General features: G+C 36.6%; 1 protein-coding gene across 2 annotated transcripts in view; it reads left to right on the top strand.

Moving 5' to 3' along the window:
• The window catches only part of LOC115425186 (transducin-like enhancer protein 4), a 106,148-nt gene extending 95,531 nt beyond the window's left edge, over positions 1-10,617 (top strand). For both annotated transcript variants that reach the window (XM_030142568.1, XM_030142567.1), the window contains exons 19-20: positions 7,186-7,262; positions 10,055-10,617. In XM_030142568.1, coding sequence (XP_029998428.1) covers positions 7,186-7,262; positions 10,055-10,162 — 185 coding nt within the window. In that variant the 3' untranslated portion in view covers positions 10,163-10,617. The remainder of the gene's footprint in view (positions 1-7,185; positions 7,263-10,054) is intronic.
• The last annotated feature ends 11,225 nt before the right edge of the window (positions 10,618-21,842 follow it).

The raw sequence follows: 21,842 nt of genomic DNA, 5'->3' as shown, positions 1-21,842 counted from the left end.
TCTAAATAACTGTAATAAGGATTCTGTGAGTTCTTTTAAAATGCTTATTAATATATTATGTGTCAGTTGGACTGATAAGTATTAATCATGGCACCATAAACATTTCATACAACATTTAAAGCACATTTAAAAGCTTTTTACATTCATAGACTGTTGTTTATTATGTTGTTTAAACTTTGCTTATCTTACTTTGTCATATCAACAATAATACATATATTGTATTTACTAGCTGTTATATTACATCTTACAGCTACCAGTTTATAATGCTTTTAACAAATACTTTTATTAACAGATGACGTTAATAAGCATCTTGTTAGCAGGATATACCACATAACCTCTTAACTTACTATAAGAAGTTTTATTTATTTAACTCTAAAAGAAACTGTTTAGTGTCTTCAGCAGGTTGTCTGGAAGACACTACCATCTTGCTTTTTGAACAAATAATAATTGATTCTAGGGATGCACCGTTACCACTTTTTTCCAGACTGAGTACGAGTATGCGTACTTACATTTGAGTACTTGCAGATACCGAGTACCGATACGAGTACTTAATAATCCCATTCCAGTTCTTAGTTCCTTTTATAAATGTGTTTTATTGTCGTTGTCATTAGTTTGACTGGAAAAAAGTGCTGCTACTGATATTTAATGTGTTGGAATGAGCGTTTCTCAATTAATCCACCAGGGGGCGCCGCTCTGAACTAACCATACTGGACAAATACCACAAAGAAGGTAAAGTTTTTTGAGAAGAAGAAGAAAGTCAGTAATAATAAACATGGAGATGACAGAGGCAACACTTATGTGATACTAATATTGCAGCGTTTTCGCTGGTAAGGTTTAACAGTTTAGCTTCAGCAGGTAGAGAAAAGATAAATGAGTGATAAGTTTCGTTTTCACTTCCGCTGGCGGCGGTCCACACTGCTCCTTACTCCCGCTGGTATTCTCATTCTGTTTACGCATCCGTGAGCACCTGGTAAACGGATGGAATGTACGCAGAGGAAGGACAGAACACTACGTCCGTATCTGTCTGTGTCTTTAACGTTACTTGCAGTCAGCGTTACTTTTATCACCGTCATTTATTTTGAAAAATCTCCACACTCTTCACACTCCGCACACATTATTCCATCGCTGTGTACCTGCTGCACTGAACTGTGAATGTCACACGGCCGTAAGTGGTATCGGTGCATTTGTATCAGAAATCTTTTACGAGTACCAGTACCAGTACACACACTGAGTATCGGAGCCAATGCCGATACTCGTATCGGTATCGGTGCATCCCTAATTGATTCATTGCTATCAGGTATTTTCTCACTAAGATTTATATCAAAAAAGCTCCCATTGAAACAGTTAAAAAAATTTAAATTGAGAGTTGTTTTTAATCATTTAAGGGATTTTTTTCTTTGTAACCCATAAAGACCCAAACATCCACTGGCAATCAAAACCATCTACTGATATAAACTGTTTTTAGATCTGTTGATCCACTAATCCTAACAATCCATGTCAATAATTGGTGCAAAATACAGTTCTTCATCTTTTCATGGTCATCAGATATGACCCATATGGATGTTCAAAGGCTCTGTAGTTACCACGGACACTTGCTCATTCTCGACAACATTAATTCACCAGTAAAACCCATGGAGTTTGATCAGTGACAGTGGATGGACACACTGGAGTCACTTTTTCTTCAGTTTTTCTCTTTTTCTGATATAATAACCCTCAACTTTTGTCTGAGTTTTATGAACATCTACATAATCAGTGAATTAAATGTGAGAAAATATATGATTTTCACTGAAAGAGCACAAAACAGAAGATAATATTATAATAAATGGTAATAAATCACTTCTGAAATGTTCAATATAGAGAAAAAGTAATTTGGGACTGAGTTAAACATGATGATTCTGTGGACCTGTACATGAGGAAACTTTCAACGTGCTGATGTTTTGATCCATTTTTCTTAATGATTTCAGTGAAAATATGGAGAATCTAAGCCTTCTAATTAGGGATGTCCTGAGCTGATCTAAAGATTGGCATTTTTTTAGAGCATCGGATCAGATTTAGTCACGAGATCAGGCCGATCCGGACCCAGTTCAAGGTGGGGGCAAGAGGGGACAATACCCTCTTAAACAAACGTCCTGTCCCCTCAAATGAACGTTGCTAAAGGTGGGGAAAAGGAAAATGAACTGCACAACAGCGGGAGACACAAGGCTCCCACAGAGTCATAGAGTCAGGCGTACTGTGAGTGGCACGGACTCCACGCACACTGTCCACGGATGTTTGAGGTTTCATAGTTGAGCGTACCAATTTCACATTTAAAACAGGTCAATGTGAAGATTTCCCACCGAGCAGTCTATTGTGTGACACCGAGTGCGTGTACACAGAGTCCACACGGCCGTAAAATTGAGCTTTGCGCCAACATGTCCGGTGGACGGCATGGAACGCACCCTCGTATAATCCCTGGTCTGACCTGTCCATAGACGCGCAATAGCAGGGGTGGTAAACATATGGGCAAAATCCGGCCCACCGAAGGTTCTAAATTGTCTCACAGTATGAATTTGGAAAATGCAAAAGTTGTACAAAAGTTATTAAGAGTCAAAGGTGTCATGCTTGTTTTAGTTTAGGTTCAACATTCAGCCCAGTTGTGATCTCAAGTAAAATAATAGTATAATAACCTCTAAATCACAGGTGTCAAACATACAGCCTGGGGGCCAAATCTGGCCCGCCAGAGGGTTCAGTCCGGCCCCTGGGATGAATTTGTAAAATGCAAAAATTACTGAAGATATTAATAATCAAGGATGTTAAAATCATTGTAGGTCATTTCAGTCTAAAGTGGATCAGACCAGTAAAATACTATCATAATAACCTATACATAATGAAAACTGTAAATTTGTCTCTTGTTTTTAGTGTAAAAAAAGTAAAATTACACAAAAATGTTGACATTTACAGACTAGTCTTTTACAAAAAATATGAATATCTGAAATGTGTTAAGAGAAGTATGTGGAATTTTAATAACATTCTCCCTGTTATTTAATGTTTTGTGTATTTGTAGATCCACTGTGATCTGTAAGTTGTGATTCACATGTATAAATGATAAACTACGGTGTAATATTGCTAACATTGCACTTATTTTACTACAGAATTTTCAGGTTGTTCATATTTGTTCATGTTATGTTTAAGTACAGTTCATAGATTTAATAATTTTCATTGTAACAGAATTTCCTTTTTTCACTCAAAAGTTCTTATTCTATTATTTATGTTATTTTACTGGTCCCGCCCACTTTAGATCATATTAGGCTGAATGTGGCCCCTGAACTAAAATGAGTTTGACACCCCTGCTCTAAATAATGACTCCATATTTAAATCAAAATTTCCCACACAGGCCTAAACAGTGACGCTTATGGTCAAAATGATACAGTTTGTTTGTAAAAGGCTCTAACTGTGACAAAACATTTAAAATATGAAACAACAGCTAATTTATCAACTTGTAAACAAATGTGTGGGCTCTTCCAATCAATTATTACACAATGAACAATAAAATACAAACTACACATTCAGTGTGTATTAGTGTTACCATTGGTTGTAATTGTGTGTCTTTCATACCTGTTCCATTTGTTGTCTTTCTACATCGACTATGGCACAAATTTACCATCTTACAAACAATTGGATCCAGAATCAGAAATACCTTGAAGCAAATGTTATTGATTTCATGGCGTTCTTCTATTCAAACTGTGGCTAAAAACTGAAATACTGTAAATATGACAGATAATAAACCCAAATCCAATCTATTCCAGTTTAATCAATGAGTTCAAATATCCGCTATAGAGACTGAGTCTCCTGCAGAACGATGCTGATGGTAGATTTGTGTCAAACAGGTGCTTGAGTCATTTCAGACTGATCTAGGTCGTTTCTAATAGTAATAATAATAATAATAATAATAAACTTTATAGCACCTTTCATGCAGAAATTGTAGCCCAAAGTGCTTCACATTGATTGAAAAAAATACAATATTAAAATACATTTAGATTTGATTAGAAATACAATAAAATAAAAATAAATATAAAAACAGCGCACATTAAAATATTTGATGATGCATAGAATTTTTGAAGTGCAAGAAATAAGATGAAATTTGAAATACAGTAAAATAAAAAATAAAAACAGAAATACAATAAAATAAAATAAAAATGAAAAACCGCACATTCCTGGTTTCTGAATTGTGACCCCATTTTTATCTCCTTTCAAAGGCTAATGAGAATAAAAATGTTTTTAATTTGGTTTTAACTATATTCAGTGAACTGGCTTCTCTAATGTGTTTTGGAATTGTATTCCATAACTTTGGTGCATAGTTAGTAAAGGCTGCGTCCCCCATTTTCTTTGTAATATTTCTGGGAGTCGCTAGTAAACCTGCGTTTGATGACCTCAGTGTTCTAGTTTGTACATAATTGATCAGTGAGTTTGCAATGTAACTTGGTCCGGTTCCATTTAGAGCTTTATACGTGAGGAGTAGTATCTTAAAATCAATTCTGTAGGTTACCGGTAGCCAGTAGTCAGAATATATGGTTTCTCTTTGGTTACCATGGTGACAAAAGTGGAGATTGGGCTGCTTGAATAACATCCGTGTCACCCGTATTTACAAAAGGGTGTAAAAAATGTGTCAATCCAGTGAGAAAGAGTTAAAACATTTACAACAGATGAAAGACATGATGAAACCAAGTGGATCCAGTTTCTTTAATCAGGTCAAAGCGATCTAGAATAACTGTAACATGGTTTCCAAACGTTCATCCTAGGGAACTGATATGTTGAATTTAGGGGTGTGCCATCTAAGGCATCTCATGATTTGATTAGATTCTGATTCAGGGTGTGTTGAGCCGCATTATGTAATAAATTCCCATTATGTAATAAAAGTTCAAAATGTAATAAGAATGTCACGTCATCTTGTAATAAAGCCGCATTATGTAATAAACTGACGCATTTCGTAATAAACTACGTCATTATGTAGTACATTTTTTCACATTGTGTAGTAAGTTATTACAATTTGAGAAATTTATTACAAAATGCGCTTGACAAATTTTTATTAAAAAAATGCCATAACATGGTTCATTATTTAATAACAATCCAAATTAATATAATTTCAGAGCAATTTAGAAGACATTAGTCAAAGGAGCTACAGGTAATGGAATCAGAACTTTAACCACACAGTTTAAAGATTAATTTAGCACATTACATTTTCCTGAAAATAAAAATTTGTCAAGTGCATTTTGTAATAAAGTTCTCAAATTGTAATAACTTACTACATAATGTGAAAAAATTTACTACATAATGCACTGAGGTAGTTTATTACAAAATGTGTCAGTTTATTTCATAATGCAGCTTTATTACAAGATGACGTGACATTCTTATTACATTTTGAACTTTTGTTACATAATGGGAGGGTGCTATGATTCAATTAATCAACGATTATCACACTAATAATGATTATAACAATTATTCCAATTAAAACGATTTTTACTGCATCTTTTTTCCCCTTTCACGATTTTTTTCTCCCTCTGTGGCTACTTCATACTTTTAAACCAGGTATATTTGTCAGTATCTATAAGTTCAAGTAATCAAACAAATTTGCCTCCATTATCTTTTATTTCTGTCAGACCACTGAATGGTCTAACATATTTTCCACCAGAGAACCAACAGAACAAAGGTAGCAATGGCATATACAGCAAAAGCTGTTCTTATTCACAAATACAGATTTCCAGTTACCTGCCATACATTCACTGTATCAAAAGCAATACTTTTCAAAAATATATACCTATCAACAGTACAAAAAAAACTTTGGTGGAATGAAGTCCATATTTTTATTATTATTTATTATTCCTTTAGTACGACAGCATATTAGGCCCACATAGGAAAAATAAAACACCTGTAATTACGAGAATAAAGTCATAAAATATCAAGATAAAATTTGCGAATAAAGTCAAATACAAAAACAGTCATAATTTTACGTGAATAAAGTCGTAATATTTCGAGGATATACAGGGTGGGGAAGCAAAATTTACAATGAACATGTAGTTGTTTTTTTCTCAGCAGGCACTATGTCAGTTGTTTTGAAACCAAACATATATTGATGTCATAATCATACCTAACACTATTATCCATACCTTTTCAGAAACTTTTGCCCATATGAGTAATCAGGAAAGCAAACGTCAAAGAGTGTGTGATTTGCTGAATGCACTCGTCACACCAAAGGAGATTTCAAAAATAGTTGGAGTGTCCATAAAGATTGTTTATAATGGAAAGAAGAGAATGACTATGAGCAAAACTATTATGAGAAAGTCTGGAAGATACTATTAAAGAAGAATGGGAGAAGTTGTCACCTGAATATTTGAGGAACACTTGCGCAAGTTTCAGGAAGCGTGTGAAGGCAGTTATTGAGAAAGAAGGAGGACACATAGAATAAAAACATTTTCTATTATGGAAATTTTCTTGTGGCAAATAAATTCTCATGACTTTCAATAAACTAATTGGTCATACACTGTCTTTCAATCCCTGCCTCAAAATATTGTACATTTTGCTTCCCCACCCTGTATATGCCTGGAAAGCTTATAATGTGTACACATAACATGCCAGTTAAAAGTGGCGTGTATATTTTTGCGATTTCATGATGTCATGTTGATATCTTACAGTTTGTTACCCCAGTGTGTTGGATCTTGCGTTGCTTTTTGAGATGTCTTTCCTTTTTAGCCGAACATTTTGCTCCTAATTTTCCAAATACCACAACACTATTTCTTCCTGAATGTGAATCGCTTTAATAAAATAAGGATTTACACTCATTAGCCCAGGAATGACTGTTCAAAATGTCCCAATTAAATGTGTTTTTAGTGAGTTTCTGATCAGACAAGTTTATTCCAAAGCTGAAGCATCTGTTTTTTTGAACATTCTGTCTGATGTTTGGACGTTCCCGTCCCAATCTGTTCTAATGGCCATAACCCAAAACATATCAACTCCCCAAAAATTACAAATATTTCTCGGATACACAGTGTTCTAACTTAAAACACGAGAGTCATAGTCACATACAGGACATTTTAGAGTAATGACTGAGTGTTTTCCCTCTGGTAAAAGAAGCGTTTTGTGTTCGTTAACTTTCAGAAGGATTTGTGTGTGTTTTCGAAGTGACCTGATGTTGTTTGTCGTCCTCTACAGGGAAATGGTTTGTGAGCACAGGAAAGGACAATCTTCTCAACGCCTGGAGAACACCGTACGGGGCCAGCATATTCCAGGTAAATATGATGTGGACGAGTACGGTGGCCCCTGAGGGTCAAAGAACAGAACAGAGGGGACAGGAAACAGATCACACACTACACATCACAAAAACAACGTACACCAAATGTTTCACAAAACACAGCTTTTAACAAAATTGAACCAAATGATTTTCCATAAAATATTTTACAAATACTCATTTGGCAGCAATCAATATCTGGCAAAACACAAGCTTATTCCAAGTTAATGTGATGACGAGTACGGTGTCCCTGAGGGTCATAACACAACAAAAAAAAGTCTGAACAGACTGGACAAAAAAATGTATTTCACACAACACAGCTGCACACAAAACATGACTTTCCACAAATCATATTTTAGAAAAGCATGTAATTTCACAGAACACAGTATTTAATGAAACACAGCCTTTGTCAAAACACATTTTATCAAAGTCAACACATTTACACATAAAAACACAACATTTCACAAAACCCACACAACATCCCATCATTTCAGGTAAATGGAACGAGGGAGGCATCATCTCTCGTTTATGATTTGACAAAAGCTCAGATGATTCAGAGTTTATTCAGTGAACAAAACTAGGAAATGACACTGAACCGTCACTAGAGACCTCTGTCCAATCAGAAGAAACAACAGTTGAGTAATCTGAAAGGTCATGGGTTGTGAAACATTGACTTTTGTGTGATTTGTGAAGTGTTGTGTCACATGTACAGTAGGTCACATATGTGTTGGTCTTTTATCATCATTAACTTCCCCGTCTGGTGTAAGGACAATCAGCGAACTATCAGTCAACAACAGATGGGAACAATGTTGAATACAGTCAAATCAGACCCAATACAATGCAGATGTGGAACACACACAAACACCCCCTCCGTGGGACTGGACTGTCCATCATAGATACTGACTGATCATGGCCTTTTCACAAGAAAACATCCATCGAAATGGGAGTCTGTGGTTGTACGTAGTCATTATGGACCAGATGTTTCATTGTTGTTTTACATAATGGCTCATTTAACATCTGGCCAAGGGACATCAGCGAGCAAACCATTTATTGTGATGTTGATTAATGTGCATTGTCCCTGGAAAAATTTGATTTGATTTTGATTTGATTTATTTATTTCGAACATGCAAAGAAACCAAATAAAACAAAACAAAATAAAAACAAAATGAAACATTCAAATGGACAGTATCTATCTTCAAGCACATACAAGTCTGAATTTTGCATGGTCCAAAAAGGGGTAGGAAGAAGTATAAACGTATTTAATCCTACCCCTCAGTGCTTTTACACCTTTATCATTAACTTGATACAAGAATCAAACAATACTATTTTCCTAATTTTAGCACCAAACCACAACAAATACATAATACAGTAACTGAATTATACACAACAATATGATCATGGCAGTCTAGTCATACAAACAGACTCAACAGTTCAACCATTTTCTTCACTAATTACAGCAGGTTTATCAGTACAACATCCATAAACAAACAGGCCTCATTGTCATTAAATACTGGACCTTTCAAGAATAATTTTTTTATATCTTTTTTTCAACTGAATTATGTTTGATATTTGTTTTATCTCCACACACAATTTGTTCCACAATTTAACTCCACAGATGGTGATACAGAAACTTTTTAACGTGGTGCGTACTTTATGAATCTTTAAATGTAACTTTCCCCTTAAATCATAGCCTCCCTCTCTTTCACAAAACATTTCTTGTATATTGCCCGGCAGTAAGTTATTCTTTGCTTTATACATTATTTGAATAGTTTTGAATTCCACAAGGTCAATGTGTTTTTAAGTTTTAGAATGTAAAAAAAGTGGATTTGTGTGTTCATGAAAACAAACATTGTGAACGATTCTTATTGCTCTTTTTTGCAGTAGAAAAGTCTTTGTAATGAACTTGTATATGTGTTTCCCCATACCTTCAAACAGTAACTTAAATAGGGTAAGATCAATGAATTATACAAAATCTGAAGTGATTTTTGATCTAACATCCCCTTTGCTCTGGCCAGGCCTGAGATGCTTCTGGATAGTTTGTTTTGTACATGTTTTATGTGAGGTTTCCAGCAAATTTTATCATCAATTACACTGGGTTACAAAAAAATGTTTTTTGCAAGTTGTCTAGGTTTTTTCAACTGAATTAGGACCATTTTGCACCGCTAAATCCAAAAATGACATCTGTTTTTCTCAATCAGGTCAGGTTTTTTTTGCTAATTTGATTTTGAAAAATTTGATCTTCTCACAAAATATAATAATTAATACCAAAATAAGATTGGCAAGCACACTTTATGAAACTTGTGACTTGATTCCTGTTAGGTACAATGGTGTATTCACTGCAGATGTAGCAGAATACATCAGGCTTATTTTTGCAAGATCTTCTAGTCAAAGCCATTTCATTCACCTGTAATATTAAAAAAACAATCATAAATTGGCAAAAGTAAAATCTTCAGAACTCGTTTATTGCAAGAAATATGAAAGAATTTTCTATCATATGATGTGAAAATGCCCATAAATGTAAGCAAAAATGTTAAAAAGCCAATATGTAGCATAGTTCAGAAAGTTGACCTGATTGAGCAAAATTAATGTGATTTTGGATTCAGCACACCAAAATTATCCTAAATCAGCTCAAAAAACTTAAACAATAAATTTGTTGTTGACCAGTGTTATCAACTAAAAATTAACCCAAAAAAAAAAACAAAAAAAACAATTGGAGACAGAAATCGTAAGCCTCTGTCTTTAAGACTGTGTTAAGAGCATTTGATGAACTTTCATCTTTTCTTGACCTTTCAGTCGAAGGAGTCGTCATCGGTGCTGAGCTGCGACATCTCCATAGACGATAAGTACATAGTGACGGGCTCAGGAGATAAGAAAGCCACTGTCTACGAGGTCATCTACTAGGAGGGTCACGGCCATGACTCCGCCCCCTGTACATTATCTACTGTATTTAACTTGGATTTCACTGGGATTCACCACAGTTTGGTTCTTTTCTTGGACTGTGACTCTACGACCTCTCAGCTCATCAGTTGAACAAAAAGCAGAACCAAGCACAGACAGTTGTGTTGTTTTTAATCAAGTGTTTTGTGAGGATGAGTAAATGTTGATATCCACTGGAAGCAGAACCCACCTGATGTCCCTGTATGTGAAACATCTCTGCTCTGATTTGTTTTCTATGTTCAGATGGACTTGAACAGCTTTATTTAAAAGGCTTTTTTTGTTGGTTCAGTCTCATTCATGCCTTTTTGTAAACTATTACCTCATACCTTTGGCTTTTTTTGTTGTTACTTTCATTTGTTTGTTTTAATCCAGAGTCATTCATTCATTTAATACATTTGATTCGTCATCTTCTGAACTGCTTTATCAACCAGAGGGACACAATTCTAACCGTTCTCCTTTATTATCCGGGCTTGGGGACCGGCTAAAGTGACCCAAAAGAGACACTCTGGACCAGTTACTGAGGTTAGTTATTGATTTACTAGTTTGTTGGTTTAGTTTTTCTCTTCATTTTCTTCAGTTTGGTTTGGTTTTTAACCTCATGGTCCACTTAGGAGATGACAACAAGTCACAGTAAAACTGAAAATTACAAATGTTCTGGTTGTAAATGTTCCTGTTGACATGAACAACCGAAATGGACCAAAAAGAGACAACAGAGAAAACTGTCAATGTCAGTGGGACTGATTTATATTCAGTGATTTGTTTTTCAGACAAACAACCATATGTGCTTTCACATCAGAGTCTCCAGAAGTCTCCAATAACACCAGAAAAAGGGGCTGGATTTGTCACTAGTGTCTTTTTGGATAAAGAGTCTCTAGAGCAGGGGGGTCCAACTCTGGTCCTCGAGGGCCGGTATCCTGCATGTTTCAGATGTTTCCCTCTTCCAGCACACCTGATGGTCGTTATCAGGCTTCTGCAGAGCTTGAAGATAGACTTATCATTTGAATCAGGTGTGTTGGAAGAGGGATACATCTAAAACATGCAGGATACCGGCCCTCGAGGACCAGGGTTGGACACCCCTGTTTTAAATATTTCCCTCTTCCAGCACACCTGGTTCAATTAATGATCAGCTCATCATTAAGCTCTGCAGAAGTCTGATAATAATATAATGGCAACCAGGTGTGCTGGAGGAGGGAAATATCTAAAACATGTAGGATAGTGGCCCTCGAGGACTGGATTTGGACACCCCTGCTCTAGAGGGGTCTGAAAAATCAAGTGTGAAACTCTGACTTTTCCATCTACAGACAGACTGGGTTTATAGGACTGGGACACAGGAAATCATCTGGTGTCATTTACTGGAAAATGGGTGAGTTTTAGGGTTGGAGTCACTTTACAAAAGATGAGGAAAGTTGACAAACTCATTTTCAAAGTAGATAAAATAGTTTCTAGGTAATTTTTGAAAAATAAAGTTGCTTGGGTAGTCTGAAAAGTTGCTACATCTAGCAACAAAAGTGTTAATTCGGCATCAGTGAGTGTCACATCCACAGACCTGTACCGGACTAGTCATGGGGTCGACTCTCATACTTGTCTTCTGGTTCTGGGTAACTGTTATTCTTTACTCAGTACATCCACGGTGCAGGCTGCAGAACGTGGCCCCAGTAAAACCAGCTTAGATCATGGGCAGCAGTGAGACGCTAAAGTGGGGAAGTACAGGGTGACACAAAAAAACGGGAACTTATTAACAATCCAATAAAACCAAGAGTGATGCAAGAAAAATATTTTATTCATAGTAATTGAAACCTTAAAACATGCCATTTAAGAAACAATGATGGAATTTTCATTTTTTAAAAAGTTACTTCCTGTAGATGGCGTCCTCCTGTACGAATGCATTCTTGAAATCTGCTGTTGAGATTCCTCATTGACCGCTGCAACATCTCAGCTGGGATACTGTGAATTTCATCCTGAATTCTCTGTTTTAACTCATCCAGAGTTCTTGGTCGAGTCGTGTACACTTTACTCTTGAGATAGCCCCACAAGAAAAAATCACAAACGGACAAATCTGGCGATCTAGGGGGCCAGGGAACGTTACCGAATCGTGAGATCACACGGTTACCGAACAATTCTCGCACAGCCGCCAATGGTTACTAAAATGGGGGCGTGTTTACTTGCTCAAGGTCACTGTTTCGCAGTGCTGCCACTTGTTCATGTCTGCCAATGCGCACTTCAAAATTCCCGTTTTTTTGACCATAGTAACCATTGGCGGCTGTGCGAGAATTGTTCGTTAACCGTGTGATCTCACGATTCAGTAACGTTCCCTGGCCCCCTAGATCGCCAGATTTGTCCGTTTGTGATTTTTTCTTGTGGGGCTATCTCAAGAGTAAAGTGTACACGACTCGACCAAGAACTCTGGATGAGTTAAAACAGAGAATTCAGGATGAAATTCACAGTATCCCAGCTGAGATGTTGCAGCGGTCAATGAGGAATCTCAACAGCAGATTTCAAGAATGCATTCGTACAGGAGGACGCCATCTACAGGAAGTCATTTTTTAAAAATGAAAACTCCATCATTGTTTCTTAAATGGCATGGTTTAAGGTTTCAATTACTATGAATAAAATATTTTTCTTCCATCACTCTTGGTTTTATTGGATTGTTAAAAAGTTCCCGTTTTTTTGTGTCACCCTGTAGATGTGTTTTGAACCTACATACAGAAAGGCATTATGGGAAGTCTATGGAAACCTATTTCTAACACTGTGATGAAAATAAATCCAAGTGTAATGACATTCTACGCATCTCCAAATTATGATCAGTTAGTACCTTCGTATTATAAGATTACAGACTAGTGAGGAAAATGAGCCAAGGCTGAGTTCTATTAGAAACTCAAATTGACAAAACAGAAGGAATGTGGCTATCATCACTGGATGTATTTAGCTCTGAAGTGTAAAAATGGAGTTGGATGCTTAAGTTGCAGCATTTCTTCTACACGTGTGATTGTGATAATGAACCTAATGAATGTGTAAAGTGACTGTTATGTTCAGACTAAACTGTGACAGTTCTTTAGTGCAGCTACTGATGGCACAAACCTCAATCCCAGCTGCCAGAGGGGGAAGGTGGGTTCATCCTGGACACAGAACAACCCTTCACTGTCACATCCACACCTACATGATCATTAACCTCCTAGTGCATGCTGGGATTGAACCCAGGACCTCCTTACTCTGAGGTGAAGTATTCATTTATGTACTTCAGCCCTATTTGCACCAGAATATTAGAATCTCATAACCTGTGGATCTCTAAATGTGCCAGTGGTCTGTGATCTGCCACGTCTGTAACGTCCCTGTTTCAGTTCCATGTTCAGTTAGTTCCATGAAAATCTACAGTTTAATTTGGTGGATGTGCAACATTTTGTTTCCATTCTGTATTTATTTAGACTATTTCCTGGTTTAAGACAGTGATGATGATGACGAGTAGAACTGCCGCTATTGATTATTTTTGTAATCTATTGATCTATTAATTATTTTTCTTCGTTTTGATTAAACCATTATTTGAATCGGGGAAAAAATATAAAAAATGTGAAACAGACATGTGTGAAAATAATAAACTACCCGTCCTTTATTTTAGAACCAGAAAAAGCAACCACAAAAATTATAAAAGTAAAAGGACATATAAAAATATCTGTATAGAAATAACAACAACAGTATAAAACAGGGGTGTCAAACTCATTTTAGTTCAGCCCAAAATGATCTCCAGTGGGCCGGACCAATAAAACAATAGCATAATAACCTGTAAATAATGACAACTCGAAATTTTTCTCTTTGTTTTAGTGCTATCAAAATTAAATTATAAAAATATGTACATTTGCAAACTATCCAAACAAAAATGATGTGAATAACCTGAAAAACAACTGAAATTTCTTGAGAAAAATAAGTGCAATTTTAACAATATTACACCTCAACTTACCATTTATACATGCATATTACGGATTGGATCCACAAAGGCACAAAATATTTAATAACAGGAAGAATAATTAATAATTAAAATTTCACTTTCAAAATTTCAGGTTTTTCACATTTTATTGTTAAAGGATAGTTTGTAAATGTTAATATTTTCATCATTTAATGTAAGTTTTTACACTAAAACAAAGAGAAAAATTTGGAGTTGTCATTACTTATTTATAGATGTAATGTAATATTATGTTTTTCACATTAAAGTAAGAAAATTTGGAGTCATTATTTATAGGTTATTATGCTATTATTTTAGTTGAGATCACATTGGTCTGTATGTGGAACCTGAACAAAAACAACTACGACATCCTTGATTGTTTATATCTTAAGTGTAATTTTTGCTGATTCATCCCGCAGGCCGGATTGGACCCTTTGGTGGGCTGCATTTGGCCCCCGGGCCGCATGTTTGACACCCCTGGTATAAAAGTATATTTAAAAATATCTATAAAAAACAACAAACTAGTTTTCTTTTTCCTACTGTTGCCCCCTCTTGAAAGGGATAGGGGTTGGTTTGGGCATCGGGGGGGTAATATAAAAGGCAGTGTATAATGTATGCACTGTAATTCCACTCCTTTGTATGTAAAGTTACATTGCTCAAAAAAGATTAATTAAAAAAAACAACAACGACATCAAACCATTCCAATGACATCTATGAACAATCTGTCAGGTCAGTCTTCAACACGTTTTGATCCAACTTACTAACTTCTACCAACTGAACACGGAACATGAACATGTGTGTCACAATGAGCGTCCGTGTGAAACACAATAGTGGAACCAATGTTTAACAGCAGAGAAATTAAGGAAACAAAGCTTTGATTCAGGAGCATTGTAATGGAATAATTTTTTTAATCGATTTGAGTTAATTAACCGTTTCATACTCTAATGACGAGGACTTCATTGATGATAATAAATCATGATGATAAAGCAGTGTTTTTCAACCTTGGGGTCGAGACCCCATGTGGGGTCACCTGGAATTCAAATGGGGTCGCCTGAAATGTCTAATAATTGATAAAAAATTAAAAAAAAAAAAAAAAAAAAAAAAATCCTAATAAAAAAATCTATGGTGAGTTGACAGAGACAATCCCAATCCATAACAGACATGACGAACTGTGAGTCTGAAACTGAAGCACTGTGGTTCTGTTTATCTGTCAAATGTTCATTGTGGTCAGTTTCAGATGCTGCAGCTCTTTCATAATTCGTAGTTTGAGTTCTTGTTTGTTCAGTATTAATTGTCAGCCTTGTAAATCCAAGCTGGACTGACTGTACATATCCTGACCAAGGAAAATAAAATTCTCACTTTGTGCAGTAATCTACACCTGGATTTTCTGCCTCCGTCCATAATAATATACATTACATAGACTAAATGTCATCTAAAATTAACATTTATTTGCAACATAGTATAGCAAACTATTACATGATCAAAGACAAATTAATTTTGGCAAAAAAAAATGTATCTGTTTTGAATGTTTTGGGTTGCCATGAATTTGTGATGTTAAAATGAGGTCACAAGCCAAAAAAGGTTGGGAACCACTGTGATAAAGTGTTTTTGGTGCACATTCAGGAGCCTTATGTCATAAAATAACACAAATACTCACTGAAAAACTGAAATCCTTCCGAGGAGCCACGTCTCAAAAGATGATGAGATGGATGACATGACGGCAGATCAAGGAAAGAGCATGTTTGTGTCTTTGTTTTCTATAAGTAGTGATTCTGCCTTTGACATCAGAACCAGAGGAAAACAAACATATTGTCCTTGTCCCTGGTGAATGTGCCACAGGACACACCGACGTGGGGGTTCACTTAGAAATCACCAGAGGTCTACGGGTTATCTGGAGAAACTATCAGTATTCTGAGACTATCAGCTGTTGCATTGACTTACAGCGTGTGTTTGTTTCATCATAGTGGTTGAAATGGGCTCCAATAACAGCTGTAGAAGCCCACACATTTCCTAAACCTGAACAGTCAGTTCAGATGCTGGTTGAGTCTGAATATTTCAGTACAAACGTATTAAGTTATTTTTTACCTCCTGAACGAAATGTCCATTCATTCATCCTTCACGTTTATCTGTTTTTGTATCATTTATCCTTGAATGCTTTTACTTATTTTTATCAAGTTTAGTTCATGTCTTCTCTGTGTGTGTGTGTGTGTGTGTGTGTGTGTGTGTGTGTGTGTGTGTGTGTTCTCCTGTGGGCGTTGGACAAGCAGAACTAACCCAGATTGCCTTCAGTGCTCTGACTACTGACTGACCTTTGACCTTGGTTCTGCCTCCTCAGTTCAGACTCTTGTGGATTCTCTCTGACAGATAACAATGAAAACACTGTCTGGTTGGTGTTGAGAGGTCAACCAGCCCTACACTTTCTGCCTGGATTTTTCTGTTTGGAACTTTTTTTCCTTAAAAAAAAAAAAAGAAGAAGAAGAAAAAACCCAGTGGTCAGCGATCTGGTTGTGATTTCTCTTAGATTTTCTTCTGTCTGCTTGTAGAAATGACTCAGTGCCTTTATGCTGCTGCGCGTCTGACTCTGTTTTCATCCTCCGGCTACACAAAGAGCTGAAAACTGATGGACTTCGCTCACAACATGGTTTTTAAATTACTTTTTTTGTGCACATCTCACAACCTTTCAGAATGGATTCGGTGAATTATCAGTCCCATGTGGTCTAGGTTTAGGAGTCTGTCGTCCACTTGGACAGAATCAGGACCAAACCAGTCTTTGCTGAAGACATGCATGTAATATTCATGGCTGTTTCAGATTAATTGTTTGAAGAATACTACATTCTTTTCTATTTTTTCTTTTTTTTTTTTTTTTTACATGCACATCCAAACCTGTTCATCATTAACCCATAAAGACCCAAACATCCACCTTTAATCTAAACCATCTACTGATCTAAACTGTTTAATGCCTGTTGATGCACTATTCCTGTCAATACATGTAAATAATTTGTGTAAAATACAGTTTGTCATCTTTTCATGGTCATCAGATATGACCTATTTGGACGTTCAGAGGCTCTGCAGTTACCATGGAAACACCGTTATCTTCTACAACATTGATTCACCAGTAAAACCCATGGAGTTGGATCAATGACAGTGGATGGACACACTGGGTTTATGTTCAGTTAATGAGAGATTTGACTAAAAAAGACACTTTTTCTTCATTTTTCTCATACACAGAAAAATTCATCTAGGAACTGCCTCAAAAGTAGCACTGGGTCTTTATGGGTTAATATTCTTTACAGCCCAAGATTCAGTTTTTTGCCATCATGTGAAAGAGTTAAACTTTTTCGGTGTTTTTTTTTTTTTTTTCATGGATCTGCTGACACTGACTGCTCTACTCTGCTTGTGAATGAGTCACTACATCAAATACCACCTTTTGTAATGTATTAAATACCCTGCAACCTTCGACCATATGAATATAATGGAAACGTATCAGATATAGTTTTGGTTCTATTAATGTCAAACACTCAACCCTGAATGTGTGTTGTGTCCTGAGCTGATTGTTCCTGTACGTTAGCTGGCTAACACCACCACATGCACAGCCGATGTTGCATACAGTACTGATGTAGAGCATTCATGAAGGTACCAAACATGTAATTATTCAAGCTTACAGTGAAAAGAAGACTTCCTGTTGCTAGTTGAGCTTTTTTTCTTCGATACAAATGCCTTTGCTCTCTTTTTTCTAGTCTGTGGTTGATTTTATTAAATTATTGTGTGGAATTTCTGCTCTGACTCATGAATTTATTCCAGACAAGCAGAGGCGATTTCCCACAGACTGCAAGGGAAGCTCGGCTTCCCCTAAATTTACGAAAATTAAATGGTTAAATATTTACGGTTGTGTTGACATTTCATTGACTACAAATGTGTTAGAACACGTTCATCTCACAGACGAGTTCGTTCAGAATCAGCTTCATCACAAATCAACAGACTCGATGTTGTTCACTTCTCATACTTTCCCGTTGTGCTGTTTTCTCATTCGATCTCTGCTCAGTGCATTTGTCCGTAGACGCTCAGCGTCCATGCACTTCAATGGGACTGAGTGGAACAGTTTTTTTCATTGCCTCAAAACTGGACGGTAATTGGATAAATGCCACAATGTTGTCCCGCCCCCGCACGCCTGGCGTCTCTGGGGGTGAATGGAGCTGTGGGCGGAGCTCGGCCGGGCTGGACACCAGAATCCCACATGCTGATTGGAGAATCAGTCGAAAGGCTGAATCCCATTTGATTGACAGCTAGTTTGAGATCTACTTCTTCACTGACACAGTTCAGTTTAATAACGTCGCACATTCTGCTGTGAAATAGAGAGAGAAACCACTACGAAATTACTCGTTCATTTCTTGCACTGTAAATAAAACACACTCATTGGACTTCTGTGATAACGTTAGTACAAACACAGAATCCAAATGCAGAACTCAGACAACAAAAATTAGTTCCAAAAGATTTATTATTCACACACAGGTGAAAAAATATTTTGAGTGACAGAATCTTGAGGATAATGGTTGGAGATTTCCTCCTCTGATTCGTCCTCCGGATCGAGGGCAGCAGCCCGTCTCCCCGAGCGGTGTTAGGAGTATTTTCCCCGACTGGGGAAAAGCAAAGGGAGGTCAGGGACGGAAACAGGTCATACACAGGCAGGCTAACAATCGGGCAACAGGACATTAGGACAAGGCAAACTCACGTACCGGTAGTCAGGGCGAGAAGGTCAAAACCAGATCAGATGAGGCAGACAAAAACCGACAGGGATCAGGCAGAAGACGAGAAACCGAGGAATCCAAAACAGGTCAAAAACAGGCAAGCAAACGAGCAAACGAGGTCAAGAACGCTGGTCTGAACTACTGGAGTTACAAACTGGCGACTGACCAAAGGAAAAGACAGGGTTTAAATACACAAAAGGGAGGGAAGACAACTAGACACAGGTGGAGCAAATCAGGGCGGAGACAGGTAATCAGGACAGAGGTCAGGATGAACGGGGAACAGGAAGTAAGACGACAGACAAGACACATGAGGGAAAACTTAACAAAATAAAACAGGAAATGACAAACAAAACATAAAAGACAGACAAAACCAGACTAGCGTCTGGCAGCAGGTGTGACAACTTCCTTGTTTCAATTTAACATAATTTCAGTGTTTTCTTGTTTACTTGGTACGATAAGGTCTCTGACCATTTTCTTAAAAAGGAATGGAGGGCTGAATTTATGTTTAAATAACTTGACAATTTTTTTTTGATGTAAGCCAACAATGAGCTTCCCCTGTCTGAAAGACGAGCAGCTGCCACTGCAGACAAGGACTCATAAACTGAAGCCTTTATTGCAGTGTTTTTCAACCTTGGGGTCGGGACCCCATGTGAGGTCACCTGGAATTCAAATGGGGTTGCCTGAAATTTCTAGTAATTGCTAAAAATTCAGGAAAAAAACTTACTAATAAAAAATATATGGTGAGTTGAGAGAGACAATCTCAATCCATAAAAGACATGACAAACTGTGAAGCTGAAACTGAAGCACTGTGGTTCTGTTTATCTGTCAAATGTTCATTGTGGTCAGTTTCAGATGCTGCAGCTCTTTCATAATTCATAGTTTGAGTTCTTGTTTGTTCAGTATTAATTATCAGGAAAATAAAATTCTCCCTTTGTGCAGTAATCTACACCTGGCTTTACTGCCTTACTTGTTAAAAAATTATTTTAGCAAAAAAAATGTCTGTTTTGAATGGGGTCACCAGAAATTTATGATGTTAAAATGGGGTCATGAGCCAAAAAAGTTTGGGAACCACTGCTTTATGGGTTCTTAAGCAGAACCCGCACTAACGCTTTACCTCTGTTCTCTGTTGTCACACATACTTAAATGTAATACACCCATCATCAGTTTGACCAGTTGGAGCTGTGTTGTTGACTAGGGGTGTAACGGTGCACTCGTTTGTACCGAACCTTTTCAGTTTGGGGCCTTCGATACAATACAGAAGTGTATCGAACGAATACATGTAGCTTATGTGAAGAACGCAAACACTTGGGAAGCAGAGGATGGCCACAGGCAGAACCCATTCAGCAAAAAACCAAATAAACACTTTATTCTGAGGCTGGGGTGCCGATAAGAGGGATTAAACATGACAACAGAAAGTATAACAGAGGCACAGAAGCCAGGTCAGACGTTCGAAGTGTGTGTGTGGTCAGATTGTATTGCCTTGGCTGAACTCATGTATGTTTCACTGACAGGAGAACAGAACTTCACTGGGCTCCGATGTAGAAGAATTCATATAAACTTTAGTCCACAGTATCCTTTTACAGAAACTTCAACTTGTCGTTTTCCTAGTCAACAAACAATACAACAGTAAGAAAACCGTGTGGCTCGATCCATGTAAAATCTGTGACTGACTGAGAGCTCCTGATTCAGCCGTTCACGTGCCAACACAAACCCTCTTAAAGCCACAGTAACCTATTTACACTGTTCCAACCAAGAGTATTATCGTTAACGAAAACTTACAAAATGACAAAAACTAGAATTGTAAAAACATTTTCGTTAACTGAAATAAATAAAAACTGTAATTAAAAGAAAAAAACGATAACTAACTGAAACTGTATTGTGTGTTTACAAAATTAACTAAAACGTATAAAAATTATGGATAAAATTCCCTTCGTTTTCATCTTTGTCAATGTCGGAATGAACGAAATCGATTTATTTCGTTTTAGCAGTTTTAGCTGCTGGCACCATATGATATTTAACGGTCCGTCACTTGTTGTTTAGAGTCATCTTCTGGTCCTCACGCTACCTGGAAACATGCAAACTAAACTTGGGAGAAATCAGAGTCCTGTCTGGGATTTATGGGAATAAAGCAACTAGGAAGATAAAAGAAACTAAGCATTTAGAAAAAAATGAAAACTAATAAAAACTAGCAAACCTGCTCTAAAAACGAAATAAAACTAACTGAATTAGAGAAAAAAAAGTCAAAACTAAATAAAACTAAACTATAATGAAAAATCCCAAACTATTATAACCTTGGTTCCAAGCAGTGTTAATATAAAGCTGTATTTCACAAAATGTGTTCTTAAATCAACATGAATTATCAAAAAAATATTTTTAATAGAATTAACATGGTTTAAATGACTTGAACTACATAATGAATTACAATTAAAATATTAACTTTCAAACAAAAATATTTCCTGTCATTATTTGACTAAACAAATCCAAGAAGTTACTATTGTCTCCCACAGCGTGTTCAGTTTTCACTTTAAGTTTTTGGTAGTTACAGAGCACCCCCACCATCACCCACCCCACTGGTCTCCTTCACTGTACCAAAAACGTATCGAAAATGTATAGAACTGAAACTTTTCTGCACTGTTCCAGCCCTATTGTTGACATTGCACTAGCATTAGCAGAGAGAAGCAGCTTTTAGTTTTTATGCTCCACACATCTGGAACAAACTACCAGAAAACTGCAGGTGTATGGAGAGACATTTGTTTCTTTATTCATCAGTCAAATAGAATAGATTTGCAACTAAAAAAAAAAAGAGATTTGAGAGCAAAACACAGTAAGTGGTAATAAAAAAAAAAAGATAATTTTGCTTATAAATCCGTCCTCTTTGCTTGTGACTTCAAAAGTGAAGTTAAGATAGAGAGCAAGTCTCACATTGCTGAACACCACCACTAAACATCTGGACTCTCCACACCCT

The sequence above is a fragment of the Sphaeramia orbicularis genome, chromosome 9, assembly GCF_902148855.1.
Source record: "Sphaeramia orbicularis chromosome 9, fSphaOr1.1, whole genome shotgun sequence".
NCBI lineage: Eukaryota > Metazoa > Chordata > Actinopteri > Kurtiformes > Apogonidae > Sphaeramia > Sphaeramia orbicularis.
This window is presented reverse-complemented; position numbering and strand designations above follow the sequence as displayed.